Source organism: Pezoporus wallicus, unplaced genomic scaffold, assembly GCF_028554395.1.
Source record: "Pezoporus wallicus isolate ANWC-B61680 ecotype Strahan unplaced genomic scaffold, APGP_CSIRO_Pwel_v1 contig_8548, whole genome shotgun sequence".
In the NCBI taxonomy this organism is placed as follows: domain Eukaryota; kingdom Metazoa; phylum Chordata; class Aves; order Psittaciformes; family Psittacidae; genus Pezoporus; species Pezoporus wallicus.
Window position 1 is genome coordinate 550,583 of NW_026642624.1, and position 23,470 is coordinate 574,052.

Below are 23,470 nucleotides of genomic sequence, written 5' to 3' on the forward strand. Positions count from 1 at the left end.
AGTGGAACCAGCGAGGGGCGCCATGGAAGGGGCTCTGATGAGGGCACCGGTCACAGTCCTGTGCAGGGAGCCCCGGGAAGCGGAACGGGTGAGCGGGCTCCGCTGCCAGGCCCCGCTGAGGTGAGGCCCCCGGCGGGCGCTGCGTGGCCCCTCACGGGGGCCGCTGCCTCCCCTCAGCGCTCCCGGACCGGTCGCGGCGCTGCCGGCGCCCTGGCGGATGCGCAAGATGGCGCAAGGCGCTGCCCGCCCGCCCCCGCCCGCCGGCCCCGCTCCCTCAGCGCCGCCCCCCCCTCCCGCCCGCCCGGCGCGGCGGCGTGCTCGCGCGGAGGGGAGCAGCGCTGAGATCCGCTTTTTGCCCGTTTTTCGCCCCTTTTCCCCTGTTTTTCTCTCCCCCCCCCCCCCGCCCCGCAGCCGGGGGTGGTTCTCGCCTCGCCGCCCTCCTGCCCTCCCTCCTGCGCGGGCTGCTCCCTCCCCGTGGGGCGCAGGGAGGCAAGCCCGCCCGCCCGGGATGCCATGGCTCCGCCGGGCTCCGCGCTGCCCGCCTGCCTGCTGGGGCTGCTGCTGCTGCTCGGCTGCTGCGGAGGTAAGAGCCGCGATGGGCTCGGGGAGCGGGCGGGGGCACGGACCCGCCGCCGCCGCCCTCGCCTCTCGGTCGGGCGGTCCCGTCCCGCGGTGCCTCCCGCACTTCGCGTCCCCTCATCACCCCTGTGGTGGCCTGGGCCACCGGTCCCTCGCGTCCGCTCCCCGCTGCTCCTCCGCAGCCGGTCCCAACCCTGTTTATCCTCCCGGTCGCTGCCCGTCCCCGTGGCGTCGCGGAGCTGAACGGGACCGAACAGCTCCGGAGATGGTGTCCGTGGCGCTCGCTGTGTGAGCGAGCATTCCTGTGCTGGGGACTCGTCCCCCCGGGAAGGCGCTCCGGGGTCACGGCGTTGGGCTGCGGGCTCCTCCATCAGCGCCTTTAACACCTTCAGAGAGCCCGAAGCGTTTCCCCCAGAGCTGTTTTCAGTTGGAAACCCCACGTGTGTGGCTTTATGGAAGGGACCGAGGTGTTCGTGGGGCCCTGGCTCCCACAACTGGCACTGGGGAGGGCTGGGGTGGCTGCTGGGGCAGTGGATGGTTGGGTACCCGTGCCTGGAGAGCAGACCCGAGGTCATCATCGGGGATGTGAGCGGGCGACAGCGCCCGTGCGGACGCGTTGTGTTCATCGGTGAAGGCGGTAGCTTGCAGAGAGGAGATGTTGGGCTGCAAGTTGCAGGGATGATGGAGAGCTACTTTAACCCTACACGTATTGTGCTCTCCTGTAATGCCTGGCTCGGTTCACACCGCGGGAACGGGTAACACCACCCACCGGACCGGGGCCGAACTACAAAAACATCAAAGAGGTTTTTCCCTGGACTTACTGCACATGCCCTGCTGCTAAATTGCAGTGTTTTCCTTCTACTGGCGATGCTGCTTAAGCATGAGTCGGATCTAAGACGCTATTCTGCAGCATAATAGCCGTGTGCATCCTGCCCTCGCCTCACTTAGCAGCCGGAAAGATAAGGAAAAGCGGGAACTGTTTAAAAACCATGCAAGCAGCTCAGCATGGGCAGAGGGAGAAAAGCGTGTGTTTGATTAACCAGAGATTAGCTGCCGTGGTGTTTAGGAAACCAGGCTGTGGGCTATCCCCGTCATAAATCTCGCCACGTGGTTCGTAACAGCCACGGCGAGGAGAAGGCGGTGTAACACAGGGAAAAAAGAAGTTATCTTGTGAAGTGGATGTAATGAAACAGGTCTCACTGCTCTGTTGGATTCCTGGTTACTCTGTTGGGGCTCCTGGGTACGCAGCAGCGCAATGAGGATGGTTGAAAAAGTACTTCATTGTGGGGGGAAGGAAAGACAAAAAGTGCATTTTTGAAAGCAAAGCTTCAGTACGTTGTATCTGTGTGCATCCTATCGCCTGCTGCTGTCCAAAGTGCCCTGCGTGCTTGTTTATGCCGCGGCTTAGTAGCTCAGCGCCTGCTGACTTCGGGGTGTGTTTTGCCGGCTCCGCTAAAGAGTTCTTGGCTGCACTTTGGAAGTCTCTGTTCCAAAGTGTTCCCCCTCCCCTTCGGTGGGTTTGTGTGCTCTAGATGCGCTTAACAGCGAGACAACGTGTTTCTGCGCTCCGCTGCCCCTCATAAACCCTCCCGCGTCGGTGTCAATCAGCGCGGGGCAGAAAGCCGCGCCGCGGGGACGGGTGCTGTGTCGGGACAGGATGCTCCGCTCCCCCCCTGCGCTTTCCAAGCTCCCTAAAACGCTGGCCTGGCGGCAGTGCTGCGGGTGCCGGGAGCTGCGGGGCAGTGCGCTCAGCAGCGAGACAGTGTTTTCTTTCCTTTTTTTGCCTTTTAATTTCCTGGAGCTCTTTGTTCTGGGTGGTGGACAGCTTTTGTCTGTTATTGCTGAGCCCGGCATTCAAAGGCAGGCATAGGATACCAGAGGCTCCGCGGCTCTGCTCAGTAACAGCCTTGGAATTAAACATCGTCATTTATATTTAAGTAGGCTTAACTTGTAAATTATTGAAGCTATAAGCTTTCACTAATTCCTACTCTGTGCGGCTTTGTTGTTTTTTTAGGAGAAAAAAAAAAACGAAAGGATTGCTTTCTCCTAAATTGGTGTAATTCCCTGTCTTTTTTCTTCATATCCATAGAGAGTATCAGGTATCATTTCCCCAGTAACTCTCAGAGTCACTGTATGAAATTCAAGCTCACGTTTGGGCTTCGTTTGTCTCAGGGGGGTTCAGCAGGGGAATCTCAGGACGTGGTTTTCCCATGTGGTGGATGCAACAGACGGCCTGTGGAACGGGGTGGTGTAATTTCACAACCATAACACGTGTGCGCTCGGTTTGGGACCTGGGCTGGGTGCGAAGCTCATGCAGGGGTGTGAGTGTGCAGCCACCCACACCAGTGACCTCTTCTTATTACTGCTCGGGTGCTGGGCCTTGCACAGCATGGGCTCCCATGCTCACTTAGGAGCTTGCAGAGGGTCTCAGATCCGAGATTGCAGCCTGGTTTCCCCCTCCTCTCCTTCCTGCTCAGTCCCAGTTTTGTCTTGTGTACCTTGATGCTATCAGGTTGGAATAGGGCAGTGTGGAGTAGCTCAGGAGCGGTGCTGCCCTGTGGAGAGCTGCAAAACTGCTCTCATTTTACATGTGCAGGTGGGAAAGCCTCGCTCCCTCTTTTCTGTCTGCCTGAGCTTTTCTCTCTCTGACTTCCTTGTTTCTGGAGAGTCCCATGTCATAGCACATGAAGTGCCAAGCAGTGACCCTGTGCAGTGCCAACCCTTTGCTTTACAGACTCTTCGGACGCTGCTCCTTCCTCACCTCCCCATCCCACAGCCTTGAAACATCCTTCTCTGCCACACTGGGATGGTCAGACCTGGTTTGCTCACCTTGCCCTGCAGCATTAGGATCCAGTGCCAGCTCTGTCTGGAGCAGGATGGGATCCTGATGTGGGGTTGCAGTGGAGCTGGTTCAAAGGCACTGAGTTCAAGCTGGCTATTTGCTTCATTTGCAGCCTCCAACAGATCTGTGACTGAAGAAGCTTTTTTCCACATCCCCTCTCTCCCCTATTTTTCATACTTTGCACTCCTGTTACTTTCAACCCTGGGTATTGTCCTTTATTTGATCTAACGAAACAATCTGCTTCTCTGCAGAGTAAGAAACCCCATTTAAATCAGCGCGCATTGAGCAGGACCAGCAATAGCCTGTTCAAAATTACTTTGAAATCACAAACTTATTTGAACTTTACTGGAGCATTTTAGTTTTACAGAGTTTAGAAACTAATAAATTATGTAGCAGGGCTCATGAAAACCTCGCCGGGTCCCTGCATCCAAACGAATAGGCAACATTTTGGTTTTGCAAGAGAATAAAAATAATTGTTTACACATGTTCAGGAGCCATTGGCGAGCGTATAAAAGTGATGGTTAAGGAGGCGAGCATGTCAATAACTGCACTTTAAGAGAAGAGAAAGGCAAATAGGCGAGCGCGCTGGGAAAAGCACACAGCACACAGATCTGGCCTTGCTATTATATCAGATGTCAGTGTTGTATCGCACCCTCCACTCAAGAGGAGCCCAGTCACTTAACAACCCAGACCCGCTCCCGTGCTGGTAACTTAAAACCCGAGTTTCAGAGCAGAGTCAAGGATTTGCTGCCTGGCTTTTTTTGTTCTTGTGCCCATGATTGTGTTGATGAAGCTGATGGGAAGTGAGGAGGATGCGGGTTGGGAAGGGTGGTTCTGCTGAGTTGTGAAGATGCTGTTGCAAAAGGATCTTTGCTGCTGAAACCCGAGAGTACGGGAAAAGGGAGAGAAGAGCTTGTGTTTCATTAGGACAGCTCTGGATCTGGAATGAGCAGGGATCAGTGTGGTGCTCAGCTCCTTGAGAGGAGCGAGGTGATGCTTTCCTCCTGCCTGAATTTCAGGGTGGGAGGTGATAAGGCAGAGGGGATGGCAGGGAGGAGAGAGTGCTGTGTTTCCTTTGAACTCCCTGGATAAAGAGTTTCAGAGGTTTTAACGTACGCAAAAACTTCTCATCTTCCAGGAGGACTTTGCTTTTCCTTTCCTTGCACACCACCCCGTCCTGCCTGCCAGTACTCAAGCTGAATGCAAGGGATGGGTGACGGCTTTGCTGGCTGGTGGTTTTTGGCACCGTGATGCTAGGGTGCTGCAGCTCCCTCTCAGCACCTCCACAGGCACTGGCACCCACCACGTGGCCGGTCTGTCCCATGCTGAGTCTGTGCAAGTGACCAGCCATGGAGACAGCCACCTCCTTGATGCTTCCTTGCAGGGTTGGGGGCTGAACCGGGCTATTCCCCTGTGCTGCATTAGAGCAGCCTTGGGGGATGAAGCCTGAAGGGACCGTGGCTCTGAGCACAGCGTTTCTTATCTTGGCCACTGCCTTTGCTGTCCTCTCAAGCGCGGTTGTTTCCTGCTCGGTGTTGTATCGCTGATGCCCTCTGTGGTGAGCCTGTGATCTGGTCAGGGCTGCGAAACACGTGGGGAATGCGAACAACAGCGCATCCTGCGCTCAGCTGGCTGCCGTGCTCCCTGCATGCCTCGTGTGGATGGAGCTGCTCCGGGCACTTAACTCGGGAAAGGCCTTTGCCCTGCCCAGCTATACCAACAGGTTTTACCCTGCCTTCTTTAGAGATGGGGGAGCACGTGAGGGCCCAGAGCTTGTTCTGGAAGGGGTCTTTTGTGTTGTGAACGCTTCCAGCTTCCATGTGGTGGTCAACAAGCGACCTCCTGGGATTTGCCCAGTCTGGTCATGAACAGCTGAGAATTATTTGGGGCAACTTCTCTGGCTCTTTGGGCTGTGTTTGCCTTCCTCTGCCAAAATCCGCGTCCCCACTGAGGGCAGCGAGGCTGGGTATGACTGAGCTCTGCATCAGGTGACTGAGAGGTCACGTTATCCTCGAGAGAGACCTCCTGGAATCGCTTAACGAGTGGATGTGGTTTATGTGCCCTGATGGGAAAATCACTTTATATAACCTCCCGTGCAAAAGGGAAGGGAATAAAACATTCTGAGCCAGTAAACTTTACTGCCAGCAAGATGTGGGGCCTGTTACAGTCTATTCTCTTCTTTAAATGTAAATTTTTCTGGATGCCCTGAATAGCCAATTTGGGCTTTACTGCAGTGCAGTGCTTTTCTGCTTAGGCTCTGGGTCAGCCTCAAGGAGCTTTAAGGGGGCATCAGCTGGATTTTCAGGCTGCCAATTTCATTGGCGCGAACCCTGTTATAATCTGCTGGTGAACATCTTTTGGGTCCTCTTCCTTCTATATCCTTCCATTTGCAGAACGATTAAAGCCATGTTTTGTAGGGCTGTCCCAGACTCACCCAGGTATTTGGTCCCAATGTTCACGTGCACCCCGCTATAAAAACTTCTGGTCCTGGCTCATGGGACTCCAGGGGCATCTTCTTTTGCCGTTCTTGAAGCAGGCTGTGCTTGGTGGTGGTGAGGCTCGGTGGTGGATCAGTGCTGATTTATGCTCTGTTGCGCTGGGGTGAAACACAGTAGATCAGGAGAGAGTGGATTTGGGCTCACAAGAGGCAGTTTGCAGGTGGATGTCGTGCTGTTGGTCAGATGAGAGAAGAGCTGGAGATGCCTCGGTCTCTCTGTCAGTGCTCCCAAAGATGGGGCACCAGGAAGAGCAGGGTGCACCTAACTGTTCAATAGCTTGCCTTGCCGTGAGCTGAGACCAGGTCCTTGGCAGGTCATTTCATGGCTCTGTGATTAACGTTCCCTGTCTACAACAGGAGTAATAACACGGGCTTCCTCTGTCGGGACTGTGTGCTCCCAGGGCAGGGATGGCCCTGCTGGCTGTGGGTCTGGACAGGGTCCAGGAGGATGAGCCACGGTGTGATTGAGGTCCTTTGCAATGGATGTCACTGCTAATTAGAGCGGGGAGATTAGCTGCTATCTTATTGAGAAGCACAGGAGGGAAAGCCAAAATCGCGTTTCCCAAATGGAGAAAGGACAATGCCAGGGTACGAGCAAGTCCTTTTGAAGCTTTGAACATGAATCACAGTGTCAAGTAAAAAATAATTAAACTTATTTTCCTTTAAATGTACTTCAAAGTGTCTTTTAAGCTTCCCATTAATTCGAAGTTCTTTCTCTCAGCACTAAATAAATCTCCTGGTTCAAAAGCACAAGTGCTAATTGGTTTCTGTGAGTAGGGCTGGCTGCTTGATCAATAGGGGAAGTAGTTTTTGTTAAATATTTGCACATATCGTCACATATTGTATTGCTCAGGGACATGGTAAATGTTTCGCGAAAGGAGACTTGTAGAATGAGGGTTCCAATAATTTTCCTTATGGCCTTTATGTCAAAGCTAATAACGCTTCCTCCCTCCATCCTTCTGCAGGCAGCAAAGCAATTTTCCCCTCGCGTGTTCCCAGCACAGCCTGAGCCCAGCAACCGGTTGAGCTGCCTCATAACACCCCTTCGTCTAAGCGCAAACTCAGGCTGCCCTGAGCAGAGTTTTACAGTTCCTGCCTTGAGCAGAGAGTGGCGGGGAATGACCTCCACGTCAGGAGGTACCTGGGATGTTGTGTGGGATGAGCTGGGTTTGGATACACAGCCAGCAGTTGGAGAGGGATGGGGCTTGCAGACTCTGCAAGTCAATGTGCACAGCCTCAGCAGTTTCCTCGCTGTCTGTCTCAGTGAATTGACCTTCTACTGTTTCCATGGGCCTTCAGTGTCGTTTACTTCCAACTTTGCAGCATCGTTTCTGTGCCTTGTTGGTAACCACCATCAGTTACTGATGCTAATGGAGTTGGGTCCTGCTCTTCTGCTCTTACCTCCTTGCTCTATGTGCTCTCCCTCTGGCCCATCTGAGCTGACCTCTGCAGCAAACACCAGCTTCTCGTCCCACCATGGAGGTTTCTCAGGGAGTGTCCCTTTGTCTCATCCTGAGCATCCTGGGGAGGTAGAGCTCTGCCAGTCTTGGAAAGCCAAATCCCAGCATCCCTGAGTCTGCATGGAAAACCCGTGTCTGGGTGAACGATAGAGCTTGGCTTCTCCCAGATCCCCAGAGGAGGTGGGCTTGCTTCTCCCTATGCATCCAGTTAGTTGGTCACCTGGCCCTGAAGCCCTAAAGGCGACTGCATGTCTTCAAGGTCCGAAGATGAGAAAAGCATCCACCGAGCAGGAATTTGGGTGCTTCTGTACACTGCAAGGTGTCTGCAGGTTACAGGCCTGCACAGTGTCCATTGCATAGTGTCACACCTCAAGGAGACCCCAGGACCAGGCAGTGTCCGTCCTCACCCTGGTGTGTGTCTGAGGCCACCATCCCTCATGATGAGAGTCTTCCCTTGTGCTGCTCGAGCAGCCTGGAGTGAGGATGCAGACTGAATGTTTATGGAGGTAAACATGATTATCTCCAATCACAGGCCTTAATGATGGTTATTATGATGACAGCTATTGTGGGAAGGGCATGTAATTATGTTGATTCTTCCTTTTATTATACATATAATAATAAGCTGTTTTATCTAAGAGGACAGGGGAGCTGTGGGATGATGGGGCATTTATTTCATTAGGGATTTTTTTCTGATTGCCTGTTAGGCTTAATCCTGAAATCTTGTTCAGTCTTTCTGGAGTCAGAAGTCCCCCTTTGGTTCAGTGTCAGGACAGGAGTGTCCTGATCCTAACTCCCAGGAGTGCCCATGCAGGGCCCCAGCGTGGTAGATGCTGTTGAGACTCTGGCCACTTTGCAGAAAAATGCAGAGCATTCATCTAATTCCTTAATTTTCACCCGAAAAAGGTAATTGATGGGTTGGTGCTGGCTGCAGTCTGACTTGCTGAGAGGACCCCAGGGCTAGCTCATAAAAAAGAAGTCACAGTGAGCCATAGATCACTGAGATGGCTGGAGCTAGCCTGACATTTTAAGACGTAATGGGTTAATAAAGTGTGTGTTTTAGGTGTCTGTCACTAAGTAGAGTTTGTCATTCCCTGCACACACTCATACCTTGACGCAGTACCTTTGACCTGCCATGCACTACCACTGCCTCCTTTGTCTGCTCCGTCCATCTGCCTCGGCTCAGGTTGCACTCAATGTTTATCCCCCGTAATCCAATTTAAGTTGCCGTAGAAAGCAGTGGGGATTTACAGGAAGAAAGAAAATCTCCCTGGGTTTGCAGAGCAGAAAAGACAGACTTTTCTTTCTCTGCTTTTTCTTTAGGGTAACTGCCTCTTCTCGTCCCTTTCATTTTTACCATGCGTCGCTGATCTGCCCTCCACGCTGGAGGTGCGATCCCGTCCTTGGTGGGGTCTGTGTCTGGCATGACAAAGGCTGTGCTGGGGCTGGTGTTGGCCAAGGGAAGTCGCCCATGTGCATCCCAGTTCTGGGAGCAGCTGTGGAGTCGGTCCCCCTGAGCCCATGAACGAGGGGAGAAGCTGTATCACAAGTTCGAGCAGCTGGAAACCTCCACCCATTGAGGGGCTGTTGCATGAGAGAACTGTTAGAAAGGTTCTCCATGTATTTGGATGACATTGTGGTTTTCTAACTCTGCTGGAATTCTGTCTCCATTGCTGCTCCTACAAAAAATAGATATACTCTTCCATCCGTGCATTTCCACCCTTCAGCTGTTTATATGACTCCTGTTTCCTGCTAGCTCTTTGTCTTTCATGTCAATGTGTATTTTGGGCTAATCTTTACACAATAGCTCTATTTTTGTCATCATCTGTAGCATCTAGTCATGACTGTATGCCACATTATACCCTAAAAAGATATGCTGGACCAAGTGAGGCATAACCTGCCAAAGACACAATGCTTAAACATTCTGTTGGCAAAAGGAGTAAATTAGGATGTATCTGTATAATGGGAAGAAACTGTTTGCCTATTGTTGGTTCAAATTCTGCAATAACTTCTCTCTCATGGACATCATTTAGTGTAATTGCTTTGCAAGAAACCTTTTGTGTTGCTGAGCCAGAACATTGTGCATTTGTATTTCGGTGCTTAACTTGCTCTTCATTAAGGCCTGAATAGCACCATCCTTTGCCTGTTACAGCCTGAGAGAGACCGAAGTGACAGAAGGGCACATTGTTATGTGAGAGAGGCAGCAGCCTTCTGCTCTGCCAAGTGGGAGAAGCCTCGCAGAGATGCCGGTGGCAATATGGTCTGAATCAGGAGCTGCTGCTCCTCCTCTTCCCCTCACCGGCTGTGCTGTGAACAGGTCTGGGGCATGGCACGGCCCCTTTTCTGCCTGGTTACGTGGGGAGAGGGGTGGATTTCTTGAGCTGGTGTCATCTTCTGCTCCTGGGGTGGCAATGACTGATGCCCCGTGCTTGTGCAAGTTTGGATTGCCTGTTGCTGCACCCCTGCAAAGGGAGGTGAAGAGGCAGTGTGCAGGGGGGTATGCTGGGGAAGTGGATCTGGGCTTTGACAAGCTACCAGAGGGGTCTGTGTGCCCATCCCCTTCCTCAAAGGCAGTCTGTGCCTATGGTTATGCCTTTGGAAATTGCACCCTGAGATTTGGAGAGCAGAGCCTTAGGAGGCAAAGCTTGCTCCAGGGCTTTGTGCTCCTCTGAAACACTTGCACCTTATGGTGACATGTTTTCATCATCTCCTGTCTGCTGCGGTAGCACTTGGCTCTTTCTGCTCCTTGTGGACACGCTGCTGACTCTGTCCTTCTCTTTTCATTTTAGATCTTGGCCATTCCTCCGAGCTGGCGTTTGTTGTGGAGCCAAGCGATGACATAGCTGTGCAGGAGCAACCCTTGATCCTCTACTGCCAGGTGGAGGGCATCCAGCCCATCACCATCACGTGGCGGAAGAACGGCGCGCTGATCGTGGACAGTGAGAATGCCTTCATGCTGTCCAACGGGTCGCTCTACGTCTCCCGCTTCCAGAGGCTCCGAGGAGATGGATCCTCGGATGAAGGCGAGTACGACTGCATGGCACAAAACCACTACGGGCTGCTGGTGAGCAGGAAGGCCAAGATTCAGGCAGCGAGTAAGTACGGGCATCATCCACCCACACCTCATGGGCCAGTACTCCAAGGGGGTTGGGAAGCAGGAGGGCAGTGTGGTGGATGCTGGGTGTTCAAGGGGCAGGGTTACAGAGAGAGAAGAGGGAAATAAGAACCTGGAGCTGGTGTGGGGCTCTGGCTGGCATCTCCTGTGTGTAGCTGTTCAGGTGTGAAAGCAGAGCTAATCAGCCACCTTTTAGCAGTAAATTCCCTGTCTTAGAGGGTGCTGTGTGACATTAGAGTGATGTGGTGAAGTGGTCTGTGGTTCGTGGCTCTCCTGCAGTGGATTTGGAAGCCCCTTTGCTGTGCAGCATGGCTGGGCTCTGTGTGGCAGGCAGTGCTTTCGAAACCATAGGCAAAGACCTTCTGAAGGTCATGGTTTCTTTCACTTTGTTATTTAAGGCAGGCGGTGTAGAGGCAGCAAGGTCTTATTTACTACCCGGTGTGGCAGTGCCTTTGGGGGCAAGGCTAACAACACAGACAGATTGTCTGGTGGGGAAGCCTGCAGGAGGACAGAGATGAAAATGTCAGCAAGGGAATGAAATTTAAAGGTGGGGGAGGAAGAATTACAGGGCAGGCTGTGGCTCCAGCCCTGTGCGGTACCCAGCCTAGCCCTTTGCATCACTGTGTTGGTCCTGTCTGGTCTCCTGTAGGATTCCTCTGTCCAGCTCTGGTTGCTGGTTTGTATTTGTCCCAGGACTGATGGCAGAGCTGAGATCTGTTGGTGGTTTCTATCCCTGTTGTGTTGGTGGCCAGCTTTGCCCACAGGCTCTCTGTGGGCTCTGGGGATGCAGCCACTAATCCCTTTCGCATTCAGTCAAGTCTCTGCTGGGTGTAATTCACATCAGGGTGTGAGGACAGGTGTCTGGTGCAGCCCTAGGACCTGCCTGAATGCTGGTTTGTTGAATGAGTTCTACTGAAGGGTTCTCCATCTTGTCTGCGAGATGGGTACCATTCTTCTGTGCAAGCCACTTACTGCAGCTTCTGTTGCATTTGCAAATCACACTGTGAAAAAGTCTATGACAAAGTCTGGGGTTGAGGTCCCCTGGCTGCTGCACTTCCCAAACTGGAGGGGGGGGGCTTTGGGAGCGCTGCTGCCCACTCCCCGTGGTGCCGGGGCTGGCTGGCAGCACACCAAGGGAACACTCCAGCCCTTGTGCATAACAATCCCCGAGTGCATGAAGTGGCCATCTGCAAACGTAGCTTTTCAGCACTGTAAGAAGTGACATTGTCCAGGAGCCAAGGGCTTTGGGTCCATGCCAGATTAGCAGCTGGATCTCAAACTTGTCAGTCTTGTGGTGCTGAACCTTGGAGCACTTGCGGTGAATGCCTCTGGCATTTATGAGCTGGGAGCTGGCTGGTGCACGAGCACAGTGGCAAACTTCTCAGACCTGTAAACAGGAGGCATGAGAGCTGGAGGAATTACCTTTGGGATAGGGGATTGTCAATAAACACCGTTATCTCGCTCCTGCATCAATATGTATGTGATGTGCTGTGTGTCCCTGAATAGCATTTCCTTTTGTAGCCATCGGTTCGCATGAATCAAAATGAAACAGATTGTGTTGAAAATGCTCTGGACTCTATTCTGGCTGCAGGCTTGGTTACTTGCCAGCCCTGAGAAGAGGTCTGGGTGAAGCCAGCACAAAACAGCAGGCACCTGGCCCTGATGCCACAGGTGCCTGTGGATAACGGGAATGAAATGGGATGTTTTGTTGGCTTTAAGCTAACAGAAGGGAGATTTAGATTAGATGTTAGAAAAAATTTTTCACTATGAGGGGGGCTGCCCCATCCCTGGCAGTGTTCAAGGCCAGGTTGTATGGGGCTTGGAGCAACCTGCTCTAGTGGAAGGTGTCCCTGCCTGTGGCAGGGGAGTTGGAAGTGGGTGAGCTTTAAGGTCCCTTCCAATCCAAACCATTCTATGATGCTTTTATTCTTTGTTGTGGGCAAATGTGATAGTGATTTCCCTTGTCCTGAGTCCCGGTAAACAAATCAAAGAAGGGTAATTATCCCCATTTTAGAGATGCTGGGACCACTGCACAAAAGAAGTGGGTGCTGAGTGCCTGGAAGGAGCAATAAAGCAGGTGCCAAGGAGACCTTTGCGGAGCAGAGTAAATAGTGCCAGTGGGTAAAACCTCATCCCTGTGCTGATCTTCCCTCTGAGCCTGACATCTGAACACAAAAGCAGAGGAGGAATAAAAACCTTTCACAAACAAAAAATCTTGAAAGTTGATCAAGGCCATGCTACTGAGGAATAAAAGAGATCTGACAGAGCGGAGCCCCTCGAGAGCTCTGCTGCACTTTTCGCTGTCTTCAAAGGCAGGCTGTTAGTCTCGTATCACCGTTACAGACCCCGGCTTTGTGTTATTGCTTGGAATATAATCTTGGCTCTGAGGAATGTACATATTTGCATTCAGGAAATGTGGGCTGGATAGCGTATTTTTATGCTTCAGATTTACTTCAACGCTTGGCATTGAGGAAAATTGAACTGGAAGAATATGCTGCTCTCAGCCACTGCTGTGCCTGCGGCCCCCATGGGCTCGAGGTGCAGGGAGTTTCCCCATGGAGCAGGCGCTGCTTAAAACCCGCCTCCTAAAAGTTGATTGAGTCAATGGATTTAACTGAAATTCAGGGGGATTTCTGTATGGCATCATCTTTAACCAAAGATGCTCAGTGGAGGGGAGTGGAGCTGAGTTTTTGGCTGGGTTGGCAGCTCAGATGCTAAAGATATTGATAACGCTTTTGTCATGAAACCTTCTTTTGCTCAAGTACGAGTGTGCAAGAAGCCTACACGTGACTGGGTTGAGCAGAGGCATTTCCCCCCTCTGCCTGACGCTGGTTGGAACTTTTTCAGTTGCTGTTCCTGTGTCCAGTCAAACCCTTGTGTGTTCGTTTAAAAGGCTGTGGAATGCAACATGTTGTTATAATCCGATCAGGTTATTGAATACAGATCTCTTCTTCCTCCTAATGACAGTTCATAATTTCTCGTGACTCCAAGCTGTCTTAATTAAAATCAGTTTATAGCAGAGTGTTCTCTGGAGCCACTGCTTGGCCGTGTCTTCACAGGTCTCTTTGAGGAGCTGTGTTTCCCTTTGCGTGACAGAAGCTGATGGATCAAGATACTCTCTGAGCAGTAGTAACAGCTATAGTCCACTCCTCTGGAAGCTGAGCTCCCCAAAACACAGCCACCTTTCTTCCCATCACCACCCTTTGCTAAACTTCCTCTTCCTTGACTCTGATTCTGTTGCCTCATGGCATTTTCAGCCCTTTTTTGCTGATGCTGTAATTTGATGGAGCTGGCTCCACATCATCATAAATCACAGCCCAGGCAGTGGAGTAAGACCCATTGATTCTATCACTCAATAACAAGCAGTTACCACTAATTGGAAATCACCATCAAACTGCGTATTGGATCAGGCTCTGCACGCATCCAGCCTGAGAGTAGCAATTTTCCCTGTTTGAGCTAGTGGTGTGAGGGGGGGAAAAAGTAGGAAAGAGGGAAAATAAGTCAATTGTGCAATTTAGAGCCAAAGAGGTTTCTTGAAGTTGGGTGAGATGGACCTGCCCCATATCTGAAGTACTGTAGGACTTGAGAACAGCTCTGGAGAGATCTTGAGGCTCTTTCCTCATCGTGTCTTGCTGTGGCAGAACAGTTTTGTGGCCAAGCATAGCAGCACACATCCCTGTGCCCTTCTCTGCTCCCTTACCCCTTCCCTTCTGCATCCTGCCCCAAATCCTGCTCCTCCATCCCACTGTGCCTGGCTGTCCATGGCGCTTACCCTGCCAGCAGGAAGGCAGGATTGATAACCTGAGCAAGGCAGATGTTATGACTCTTCCCTGCATTGATCCCTGCAGACAGCAGCAGCAGCTCCTCTCACCCAGCCTGGAACTAGGCATGACCAAACACGCTGACCACTGTGACCTCCAGGCCAAGGGCCTTAAGGCCATCTGCAGAACATAAAAAGGGGGAAGCCTGGTGCATCTGCATGTTCCCAAGTTGGTTTTCCTGCCAAGCTGTGTTCTAGGGGAGGAGGTTGGGAATTGCGGGGCTTTTAACGCAGCAAAGATCTTCCCATCGTTTCAGCTCCTCTGCGCAGAATATATTCAGGGTTTAACCTGCAGCCCCCTTTCCAGGCTCTGGGGTGGTGGGAAGAGCTGCTGAGCCCAAATAATGGCAGCATTTGTAAGAGTGTAGAGACAAGAAGGAAGTCTAAAAGGATTAGGGAGAGACAAAGGGGGCTGATTATTTTATGGGTCACAATACAAGGCATTTGAGTGAGATCACAAAGGGATGTAATTACAAAAGAAGGCCATACTGGGGGGATCAAACCAGGATTAGAGTGGGAAATGTTTTTACACAGTTTTGTTCCACTCATTATGAAGTTAGCATTTTAAATTAAGGTTTAAATAAGGTGGCACCAAAGTTGTCACCAAGGTATTTCCTGGGCAGTGCCACTGTTTGGATGCAGATTGAGAGTCTCGGCTCAAAACATCAAGGCAGACCTTAAACACGTGGCTTTTGCCGATGGGTTTTCTCGTGCAATGTACAGTATCTGCTGCTGGAAGGGGGCTCTTTTGGTGATGACATATTTTAGCTGTGTGAAACACGTGCTGCGGTAAAGGTATGCTTTTAAAGCAAGTGCACCGGTGTTGGTTTGCAGCTCGGGAGACCTGGTCCTGTTACTCCCAGCAGCTTTTGGCTGTGCTTGCATTTTATTGCAGTTTAACCCCTGGTATTGCTTGTCAGCTTTCCTCCATCCACGAATGTGTGTTCTTTTTTATCACTTGTGGCTCAGCTTGCATTTAATGCCCTTTCTTCTCAAATGCTGAGTAGGAGGGCTCAGCCCCGATGCCAGTGATGGTTACTGTGTGTGCTTTGAATGCTTATGGTTCTCGGTAAGCCCAGAGCAGCAGGTTTCAGAGGGGAAAAATACCTGTGAAGGAAAGAAAAAGGAATGAAGCCAAGCAAAAAGACTGTGAGAGGTTCCCAGGGGATGGATAAGGTGGGTGAGTGGGTTATTTCCCTCCGTCAGCTCTTTTGACACCTCTAGGACATGCTGGCTCACGTGGTGCTGCCTCTCACATCTGTCCTGTTACAGTGTTTGGCTCTGTGTGTGCTGCAAAACAAATGTACAAATGCAGGAGTCGCTGAGGGAGATGGAAGAGCTTTCACTGGGAATTTCAGTAGATTTGCAGGATTAAGAGAGTTTGTCACTTACCACCCACTGCATTCAGTGTCTGCATGTAACAGCCAGGATTCATCCTGAGACTTGAGCACGTTTCAAGACCATATTTCTTTCGGCTGCTCATTTCATAGCAGTGTAATAGTTATTTAAATATCATCTTGCAGTTCTTAGCGAGGTTCCTAACGTGGATGCGCCAACTGCTGAGCGCCGGCAGTGTTCTCTCTCATATAGGGGGTTTGCACTCCGGGCACTAATGTCACTTAGTCATTTATAGAAAAGCTCAGGGGAAATATATCAGAAGAATTTCATTAATGGGAGCACTGTTGAGTTATTTGTCTCAATTAACTCTTGGAGCGCAGCTGAGGAAGTTCTGACATCTCCACAGCCCACACCTGCGGCATGAGGCTGCTCCCAAGTTCGCTGCTTGCTCCTGTAACACAGGGTGATGCTCTGCTGGTACCCACACCAGCAGCTCTAGGGACACAACACAGTGCCCAGCATCACAGTCCTTTACGCTGCTGTCCCTCTGCCTGCTGCTTTGCTCTAGCCTCTTGAAGCATGGGACTGCCCTCCTCTGTTATTTTATTCAGGAGGACAGGTCTCTGCTACCTAAATCTTGGTGTCTTCACCCCTGGACCTATTTGGTGCTGCCGCCTAGAGCAGCTCTTTATCTACTTAGGCTTGTCTCAGCTTAAGGATTTGTAATTATACAGTTGTTTTTCCAGCTGGCTGATGATGGTGGCATGGTTATATATGACTTTCACTCTCATTGTGCCCTACAAAGGTCCCACATGGTATGGCCAGTAACATCCACGCACCACTTGTGCCTCCGTTTCCCCCCTGTGAGCCTTGGGTGGGTTCACTGTCAGTGCTGGCATTCGTGTACCCCTCTGAGCACCCTGAGAGGGGAGAAATTGCTATTTTGTGTTTACTGGGGACCCACATTAGCTCTGTGTGGTGTTTCATCTGTACCATTGCTTCCCTGCAAGCTTGCCAAGAGGTAAAGGTGTGTAGTGCTGGGAAAGGCTGGTGCCCAGGTGGGAGAGGGGCTGTTTTCTGCTGCCATTCATTGGCAAGGCTGAAGGCTGTGAGTAGGAATTGGTTTTCGAGGGCGTTTGACCAGAGCAATCAATGCTTTTGATCTAGTGAGTAACCAGTGAGTTAAAGGAAAGCATCGCTGCGTTTGCCTTGAAGCTGGTCATAGCTGTAACCCACAGTTACTGAACACAGCAAAACATGTAAATACATGAAAGGGTATTCTACAGGAGCTGTAGAGAAAGACACCTGATTTCATCAGGGCTGTGTCTTGTGCTGATCCCTGCCCACAGCAACCTGCCCACTATGAGACTGGATTTGGGGACCCTTTGGGTGCAGTATGAGCAAGGGCAGACCTCACAAATCCCCTCTCTTGGGTGAGTCCCCAAAGCTGCTTTCCTGATGCTGGCAGGAGGAGACCTGGGAAAGCCATTGGCCGGAGCTCCATGACACTGAGGGATGCTGGATCCCAGCATCATGGACCACCTCTTCCGCTCCGGTTTCGGCTCTGTCCACCACCACAGCCCTGTTGCTGGGAAGGGAGTCTGCTCCCACTTCTCCTAGGCACAGCATATGGTTTTCAGCGAGGTTCTTGCTTTAAACCCAATTTTACAGTTGGGTTGACTGAGGCAAAAAGAGGTCAAACGATTCGCCTGAGGTCACTCCATAAGTGGCTCAGATTAAATCTCAACCCAGGCCGCTGCCCGTTCCCAGCGCTGGCGGTGCTGACCGGGCCAGATGGCCTCTGAATGCCGCGTCAAGATCCTCGCCTTTTTCTCTACCTCATTGTTCTCCATTGTGGGCTCCTGAATGCAGGACCTTGAAAGTGAGAGTCATTTGGATTCACCGAGTCCGAGTTATTCTGTTTAACGACATGGATTTGCAGGAGAGGGTCTGAACGCACTGCTTTGCTATGGGAGTGTGAATTTTGCAGAGATTTACCTCTTTGCTTTGGTTTTCTGACGTTAAAACTCTCTCTGCTCTGACCAGCCCTGACCTCTCTCGTTCCTGACCACCTAAAATTGATCCCTTACCCTTCCAGCTGCCCTGCTGCTGTCTGACGGGCTGCGGGGCTGCTCTGGCTTTGTACCTGTGCAGGTTTGTCCATCTCAGGCCTTGGTCCCTGGGATATTCCCCAGGTGATTTTGCTGCAGCTTCTGCACCACTCTGGTCTGTCTGTGTATTTCCCCATAGCTTCATCCTGGGGATTGCACAAGGGGGTCAGTGCACGGTGCTGCTGGATGGACAATATTGTGTGTACAGCTCTGAGAACCCACAGGCTCTGGAGATGCAGGAGATGCTGGTGCTCTGGTGTGGTGTCCCATATATCACTCCTGACACTAGTAGGCTTCAGCTAAAGCAATACATTGGGTTTCACAAGATGAGCTCCATCCCCACTCTCTGAACTAAGGAGCTGCCTGGAAAAGCACAGCTCTGTAAGCTCTTTGGGAAAGCAGGTGGGCAAATCCTTGGGTTTCATAGAGCAGAGACCATCTGCCCAGGGCACAGCAGTGCCTGCGTGGCTGTTCCCCCCCATGTACCCCTGCTTGTTTGGGGCAGGCTGCAGTCCTGGCGGTGGTGGGGGGTTCTCCTGTTCCCCCACACCCCTCTGCATCCCTCCCACGGCAGGGCCCGCTCCCTGGCCACTCACATGCCTCAGTAAGTTGGCACCTCTTGAGCATGCCTTGATTAATAGTGGGGTTTTGTCAGCCCTAAGAGGCCCCCATTATGTCCTTTTGATGCTGTGTTTTGCACTTACCACTGTCACTGAGCTCAATGACTGATTTTCACAGGTCATGGGAGAGGGACAATGGATCAGGCCACATTTGGAAGAAACAAATGAAATTTTGCTGCAACTGAGAGCACTAATTAAGAGTGAGGATCAATTTGGGTGTACAAAAGAGATAGTTTTAGGCTGCTGGTGTGTAAATGAGTGGCGGTGTTGCAGTAGCAGAAAAGGCTCAGTGTGTGCATACTTCAGCTGCAGCATTGTACTCCACTGCATTTGATCGATCCCTCTGTGTGCTTATTCACCGAGGGAAAACCAAGTGTTTTCTGCCTGCTGTGCCTGGGAGGGGCAGGACAGCAAACCTGCCACATCAAGTCATGTTTGAGCCCTGGGAAGGTGTTTCTGGCCAGGAGCAGGAGCTTGTGTTTCTTCGGTCGTGTTGCTCATCTCAGAGCATGGCACTGCAAACTGCCTGGTGGCTTTTGAGTGCAGTGCATTGAGTTTCCTGCCCATCCCTGCGGGCGGGGTGATGCCCGTCCTCACTGTGGGCCAGAGCTCACCCCTCCAGGGGTTACACTGCATTGCTGAGACTGCAGAGGAAGGTGGTGTCAAAGAGGAAGGACGATATTGAACTTTCCTCAGAGGATGTCATGGATATGGTAGGAAGGACAAGAAAAGCCAAGGGTGTGCAGGCTGGGTTCATGGCTTCACTGAGCACTGAAGAAGCGTGATTCAGATTTGCCCAAGCCATCACATACAACAAAGAGTCAGAGCTAATGTGTAGATGAGCTGGTTGCAAATGTCCAGGGCGTGACAGTTAAAATCAGCTTGCAGATCATTTTGGTAAAATCATGTCTGGTTTTGGTTGGATTTGCCTTGGGCAGAACTGTAGGAGCATCAGTTGGAGTATCCTTTTATCAATAAGGTTCTCTGGGGTCTTTTGGCTTCCCATAAAGCAAAGACTAAATGGATTTGAATCCGAACACGTTTATGGTGCTGAGAAAACCTCCAGAACAAAGACATTCAGCCTTGGTCTGGGTGTTTGCTCTCATGCTGAGCTCTCTGTGGTGACGTTGCCCTGAATGGCCAAGCAGTGCAGCCACATCGCCTTGGTCCCCAGCCTGGCAGCTCCATCCGAGGCGAAGGTGCTTGCTGAGGCACTTTGTTTGCTGGGAGCAGCATCCGTGTCCAGCTCACCACGGTTTCCCACGGCGCTGTGTAAAGGGGTGGGAGGGAAAGTCCCGACTGGGGCTTTCATTATGATCCTAATGCTTGGGAGGAGAGGAGAGGCAGGGCCCCAAAGGGGTCAGCTTGAGCTCTCTCTCAAAAAGAAGGGAGGGGAGAGAGAAGGAAAGTCTCTGCATGCTGGACTGGCCATTTGAAAAATGGCAATGTAAATGTATCCGTTTGTTTTATGGTGGCCAAAGAGAAAACAGCTTCCTTGTCCCTTGGGGCACCCATGGGTGCTCTAGACCTTCGTGAGGGCTCAGGCTCTGCAGGCACTTGGCACCTCTAAATGACAGGGACTGCTCAACATCCTAAATAAGAGACTGGGCTCTACTATAAGGATCAAAACTTGACTGTTTGGGCTGGGGCAGCGTGGTGGTTGATGCCTTAGGAAGGCTGGCTCAGTCACTGCTGTTCCCTGTGGCATGGGTAACTCTCCTGATGCCCTTGTACCTCCAGGAGTTGGGGACAGAGGCACTGGTGCTGCCCAGCCCCTTGGGTTTGGGGGTCCTGTCACCCACAGACTGTGTGCACTGAGGCGGTGCAGGGGGCCCTGACCCTGCTTGAAGCTGTGAGAGCTGCTACCAGCGCCACCAGCAGCTCCTTCCCATCGCAGTGGGTCTGGGGAGGCCCATTCCCTCCAGGCACACTGCTCAGCACTCATTGCTTTGTGGCTGACCAGGGTTGAGGGGCTGGGGAGCTGCCTGGACCTTGCATTGCTGTGGGCCATTGATTTTCATAAGTCTTGTGGGTCTGGCTTTTCTGAGACCTTTGAGCTTGTACCCAACCATCTGGGAACCAGCCAGAGGGTTCAGAAGTTGTTTTAGGGGAAGGCAGAGCTTCCTGCATCATATATTCAGATGCTAAAGCCTCCTGGACAATGAGTTTTAAAGGCCAGTGTGGGTCTAGGTGCACAGGAGGTGTTTGTGGTTCTGGGCTGGGGAACACGTGGAAGCCTTTCTGGTTTAAAGCGTAGTCTGCGTACGTTTGAAGCACCTCTGTGATTCACACTGCTGTATCCCATGGGGGAAACAGGATTTGTTCTTGTACAGCTCTGTGCCTAAGGGGAGCCTGCTTAATTTGCCTTTTGCTAACTAGGTTCCCCCCAAGAATGAGAGATTACCTGCTCTTCCAAAAGCATTTCCAATGTGCAGAGAAGTCTGGATGACTCACAACTTTTAATTAGCTCTCCTGACCAAGGCAAGGATCCCTCCTCCCTCCCTCCCTCCCTCCCTTCCAGAGAGGTGGTGATTAGAATTACAATGAAGATAATCCAAACTGTATGTGTAGGGGTTTCTGTAAGCGGAGAACAAAGCAGGACATCCATCTGGTGAGTGTGAGCCCATAATACCTTTCTGCTCATTTCTCCAGTGCAACGGGAGCTGCTTGGGACGGAAGCAGGCTCATTATTTTGGACAGGCTTGCTGACACGCAGAGCAGGGCTGGTTTGTAATCTCCAAGGCACTGAAACCACTGCTCAGGAAGGAGCAGGGCTGTTAGTTTTAAGTCTACCTTTGTATTTCTCCCAGTTAAAATGTGCAGCGATGAGGGATATACCAACCTCTTCTGAACCTGCTATTAATTAGTGGATGAATGGGAGGTGCCCTTAGTTTTAGCAAGGGTAATCAAAGCTGGAAGGGAGTTTAAAAAGGCACTACCCAGCAGCCAAGTGAAGCCTGTCCTGTGATAAACATCCCAGCAGCAGTGGGGAAATGCATTAGCTGGAGGCAGCCTCCTTTCCGAGTGATGCTATTTCCCCCCCCTTAAAATCCCCTCTCTATTTGACAGAGCTACTGCCTCCAACCTTTGCCCTCCCTGATGTCCTGTCTTCGCAGCAGGAGGCTCTCCTTGTGCCATGGGCTCCGCTTCCCCATGCGGTGCCCTGTGGCAGGCAGGGAAGAGGCAGAGTTTGCAGCAGAGAAATGCGATGCTGGGCCCTCAGCCACGGGGCTGCCGTGCTATGGTCAGCTGGGTTTTGCCAGGCTGCTCCAGCATGGCCAGAGGATGGGCACATTGTGAGAAGGGAACAACAAAAAGCCGTTGTGGAGGAGCAGCCGGCGCTCCGTGCCGCCATGCCGGCAGTGCGATGCATGCCTTGACTCCTGCCATGGCAACAAGTTCATCCTCAGGCCAGTACAAGGCTTGGCTGTAACGTGGCAGGGCGGCCAGGAGCCGGTCCAGCCTGCGGCATTCCCAGAAAGACCCAGGGAGGCAGGAGAGGTGCGGTTTTGTGCCTGCATGATGCTGTGCCAGTGGGAAAATTCAGGCTGCTGGATTCCTACCCCAAAAGAACAGTGGCTAATGGCAATAAAATGGGATGTTTTATTGGCTTCAAGCTGACAGAGGGAGACTGAGCTGAGCTCTTAGGCAGAAGCTCTTCCCTGTGAGGGTGCTGAGGCGCTGGCACAGGGTGCCCAGAGAAGCTGTGGCTGCCCCATCCCTGGCAGTGTTCAAGGCCAGGTTGGACACAGGGGCTTGGAGCAAGCTGCTCCAGTGGAAGGTGTCCCTGCCCGTGGCAGGGGTTGGAGCTGGATGAGCTTTAAGGTCCCTTCCAACACGAACCAGTCTGGGATGACAGGAGCTGCTGGTGATCCTTCTGCAGTCATGAGCACTGGTGTGCAGAGTTGCGATAGCTCGTGGGAAGGACGATAGAGCCCACATCCAAGGAAACGTTGGTCAAACACAAGGAACGCGTGCTTCAAGCACTAAAAACATCCCCCTTGTGTATCAGGGCAAGGTGCAGCCTCTGCTGGGCAGGAAATGTCTCTTCAAGCCGGGATCCCAGATGCCGATCTTGCCATTGCACCACACGAGCCCAGTGTGCCAGTGAAGGGCATCTGGTGCAGCTCAAAGGGGAAGCGCCATGAGCTGTTGAATGGCAGAGATTTGAGGCATCACTCCAAGGCTTTACGTTTGGATTTTGTGATGCATGCTGTGAAATTCATAGGCAGAGTATTTCTAGGGAGCTGCTTTGCTTCCTATAGGAAAAGGGGGGAGGGAGGGGGGGAAGTGGAAAATAGATGATGTGCTGTTTTGACAGCTTCCAGCATTAAAAACCTGGTTTCAGCTGCCTTTCCCCTCCCCAAAATCACTTGTTCTGAATTCTTGGTATTAAAAGATAACAAATTATTAGTTCCATTAGGTCATCTATTGACTTTTAGCTGTTATGTTACCCTTAAGTCTTGCTTCTAGCATTTGTGATTCATGGAGTTAAAAGAAGCAGCTTGGAAACACGCTGCTTTTAACATAATGAGAGCTAAGGTTGACAGAACTGTGGCATATTGGAAGTTGGGGCTTCACGGCATTGCCAGACATCTCAAGGTCCTTGATGCCACGATGAGAGCTGGGAAAGCTGAATAAACTGGTTAGCTTCTTCCATTCTGGCCCCTTGTCATGTAAATAGGCTCCAATCTGCATGTGTGATCCCTTGGGTAAGGCAGTGTAATAACGTTCAAAACAAGGCAGCAGAAACCCCAAGGTGTGTGTATGTGTGTGTTTGCAATCTTTAAACAGGCAGGAAATACGCTCGGAGGACTTCGGGTCGGGTGAGAGGGCTCCTTGTTACTGCTCTGCTTCTAATGCAAGAAGGTAACTGCTGTGGCTTTAGAGAAAGTACTTTAATGCTACATAAATATAATTGCTTCGATGAAATGCCTTCAGCCTCCTGAGGGAAGTTGTAGTCTGCTAAGCCTTTAGATATGAATGGACGACTCTGTAATTGCTATTGTTTTGGAGACACATTAGGAAGGCCTAATGCTGATCACTTCTGGCATGTTATGGAAGCAGAGGCATGGCAGTCCCACGCAGCGT

At 51.6% G+C, this 23,470-nt stretch overlaps 1 protein-coding gene across 1 annotated transcript in view; it reads left to right on the top strand.

Moving 5' to 3' along the window:
- Positions 1-438: 438 nt before the first annotated feature.
- IGDCC3 (immunoglobulin superfamily DCC subclass member 3) overlaps positions 439-23,470 on the top strand; it is a 95,925-nt gene continuing 72,893 nt past the window's right edge. The window contains exons 1-2 of the mRNA XM_057431053.1: positions 439-583; positions 10,165-10,470. Of these exons, the coding sequence (XP_057287036.1) occupies positions 514-583; positions 10,165-10,470 (376 nt within the window). The 5' untranslated portion in view covers positions 439-513. The remainder of the gene's footprint in view (positions 584-10,164; positions 10,471-23,470) is intronic.